The sequence below is a fragment of the Monoraphidium neglectum genome (assembly GCF_000611645.1).
Source record: "Monoraphidium neglectum strain SAG 48.87 unplaced genomic scaffold scaffold01290, whole genome shotgun sequence".
Lineage (NCBI taxonomy): Eukaryota > Viridiplantae > Chlorophyta > Chlorophyceae > Sphaeropleales > Selenastraceae > Monoraphidium > Monoraphidium neglectum.
In genome coordinates, this window is record NW_014012338.1 from 5505 (window position 1) to 7689 (window position 2185).

The 2185-nt window shown below is 61.1% G+C and overlaps 1 protein-coding gene across 1 annotated transcript; it reads left to right on the forward strand.

The window, feature by feature from the left end:
* Positions 1 to 812: 812 nt before the first annotated feature.
* Positions 813 to 1941, forward strand: MNEG_7343 (hypothetical protein; the record flags this gene model as incomplete). The annotated part of the gene is made up of 3 exons (XM_014044182.1): positions 813 to 1052; positions 1231 to 1460; positions 1761 to 1941. The coding sequence occupies 3 exons, from the start codon at positions 813 to 815 to the stop codon at positions 1939 to 1941; spliced, it is 651 nt and encodes a 216-aa protein (XP_013899636.1).
* Positions 1942 to 2185: the final 244 nt, after the last annotated feature.

A 2185-nucleotide genomic window follows, 5' to 3' on the forward strand; every position in this document is an offset into this window, starting at 1 on the left:
CCAAGTGAGGGTCCACATTAAAGTTATTCATCATCTATCATTTCCACCAGCTACCAACCAAGATGCCACAGACAAAGTTACGTCCGACACTGTCAAGCCCGGCCCATGCCAGCGCCGCGCTCGTCGCTTGCATGCGGCCCGCCTTCAGCCATCGATACGTCTCAGCCGTCCTGGAGGTAGTGGCGGTGCTGACATGTCGTCTCGTGCAGGTGTATGCACGTCCACAGTCACAACCTTTGCAACCATCCGGTGTACTGTAGCCTTGAGTCGGTGGGTCGTGGTGGCAAGCTTGCTCCTGCCCCAGCTTCCATCGCGATGGAAGCTGGGGTGTTGCACGTGCTTGACATCAGCCGTACGCAGAACGACGTTATTCGCATCACAGCGTCAAGCTCAGAGTTGATGTGTGGGCAAGTGGCAGAGAGTGCCGCTTCTAGCTCTCAACCCCCCGCCCCCCCTCGCTGCATGTGCAGTCGGTTGTTCGCTGCATCAATGCCCCAAGCCGCTCAGGCCGCTGCCAATACGAGTGCCGCCTGACAGCCTGCATATCCCCGCATCAGTTTTGCATAAGAATTCACAAACTATTTGAGGGGCTGAAAAGCCAGCGTGTTGCCTATAGAGGCCTCGTAGTCGCGAAGAATGCAGCCGGTCGCGATTGCAATGTGACGGCAGATGCTTCCGCATCATAGATCTTTTCGTCATCAGGTCCTCAAAGTTCAATCCAAATCAGTCTAGACCGCTCAGGCGCCCTGCCGCTTGCTCTTCGCGGCCGATCTAGATACCCGCACCACTTGCGGGCACCACAGAAACACGAGATGGCCCAATCGATGCGCACCGCAGCGACAGGCACCGAGTGCCGCGCATTCAGCAGCGGCAGGAGGGCTGCCGCCCCTCGGGCGGCCGCGCCCGCCCGCCGTGTGCAGCAGCAGCAGCAGCAGCAGTGCATGCGCGCCGCAGCGCCCGCGCCCATGGTGGCGGCCCGCAGGCCCACGCTTGTGCAGGCAGTGGCTTCCCAGCAGTCTTCGGCGCAGCAGCAGCAGGCCTCTGGCGAGAAGGTGATTTTTGGAGCAGAGTTGCCCGTGCGCATGTCATCATTCGGCGCCTGGGAACGCTCATTGCATTTTCGTGCCGCTTGGCATTCTGCCTCGGCCGCTGGGAACAGCACTTGGTGTGGCACATCCAACCATCCCCCGCCTTCATCACTGCTGCTGTTATCGACCTTGTGCGCCGCAGGTGTGGTGGGCGCTGGTGGCCAACGCCGAGTTCTACTGCGCCGAGGTGCAGAACGAGTCGGTGGCCGAGCAGCTGCGCGAGAAGGCGCGCTACTTCCGGGAGCAGGGCAAGGAGCAGGACTTCTTCCTGGTGCCCAACCCCAAGTGGCTGGACGCCAAGTACCCGGCGCAGGGCAAGCAGGTCCGCCGCCCCTGCCTGGCCCTGGTGTCGACCGACACCACCTGGATCACGTGAGTGGGAGCTGGACGCACGGGTGGCACATGGGGTTTTGGTGGGACCTTGCGGCAGGCAGGCAGATGCATCCCTGGTTGCTGATGCGTGCCGCAGCAATGGACTGCCTGCCAGGCCATGGAAAGGGTCCCGCATTCGCCACGGCGTCTGAGAGCCGTTGAATTGCGATGTGAACCGAAAGGCCGATTGCAGACTGAGTGCCTGCACACATGTCAGAACGCAATCATAACATTGGCCCATACCGGCAAGCCAGTCTGACGTCAATCTTCATGTTTTGAACCCATCGCAACCTCCGCCAGCTTCATGAAGCTGCGCCTGGACCGCGTGCTGAAGATCGAGCTGGTGGGGCTCACCACCGAGGAGGTGCTGGAGGCCGGCGAAGCGCTGCCCGAGTTCAAGCGGCCCGAGATCAAGACCTCCCCCTACCCCTGGTACAGCGCCGGCTGGTGGGAGAAGTTCTACCCCCCCAGCTCCCAGTAGAGCGGCGCGCCTCCCTTGCTCCTCCTGCCTCCCCACTAGCCTTTCCAGAGCGAATTTTTGAGTGAGCGGCTGCATGACCCGCACGCAGCCATTGTGACCGCTGCGAACGGACTGGCGTCATGTAATGCAGAGTGACTTGTTGCGAGGCTGTGTGCAGAAGGTCAGAGACATGTGTCGGATGTCCTCAACGGGCAGAATCGGTTTGTACGCGTCATGTGGTTGCTGGGATGGCACCAAGGAAGGC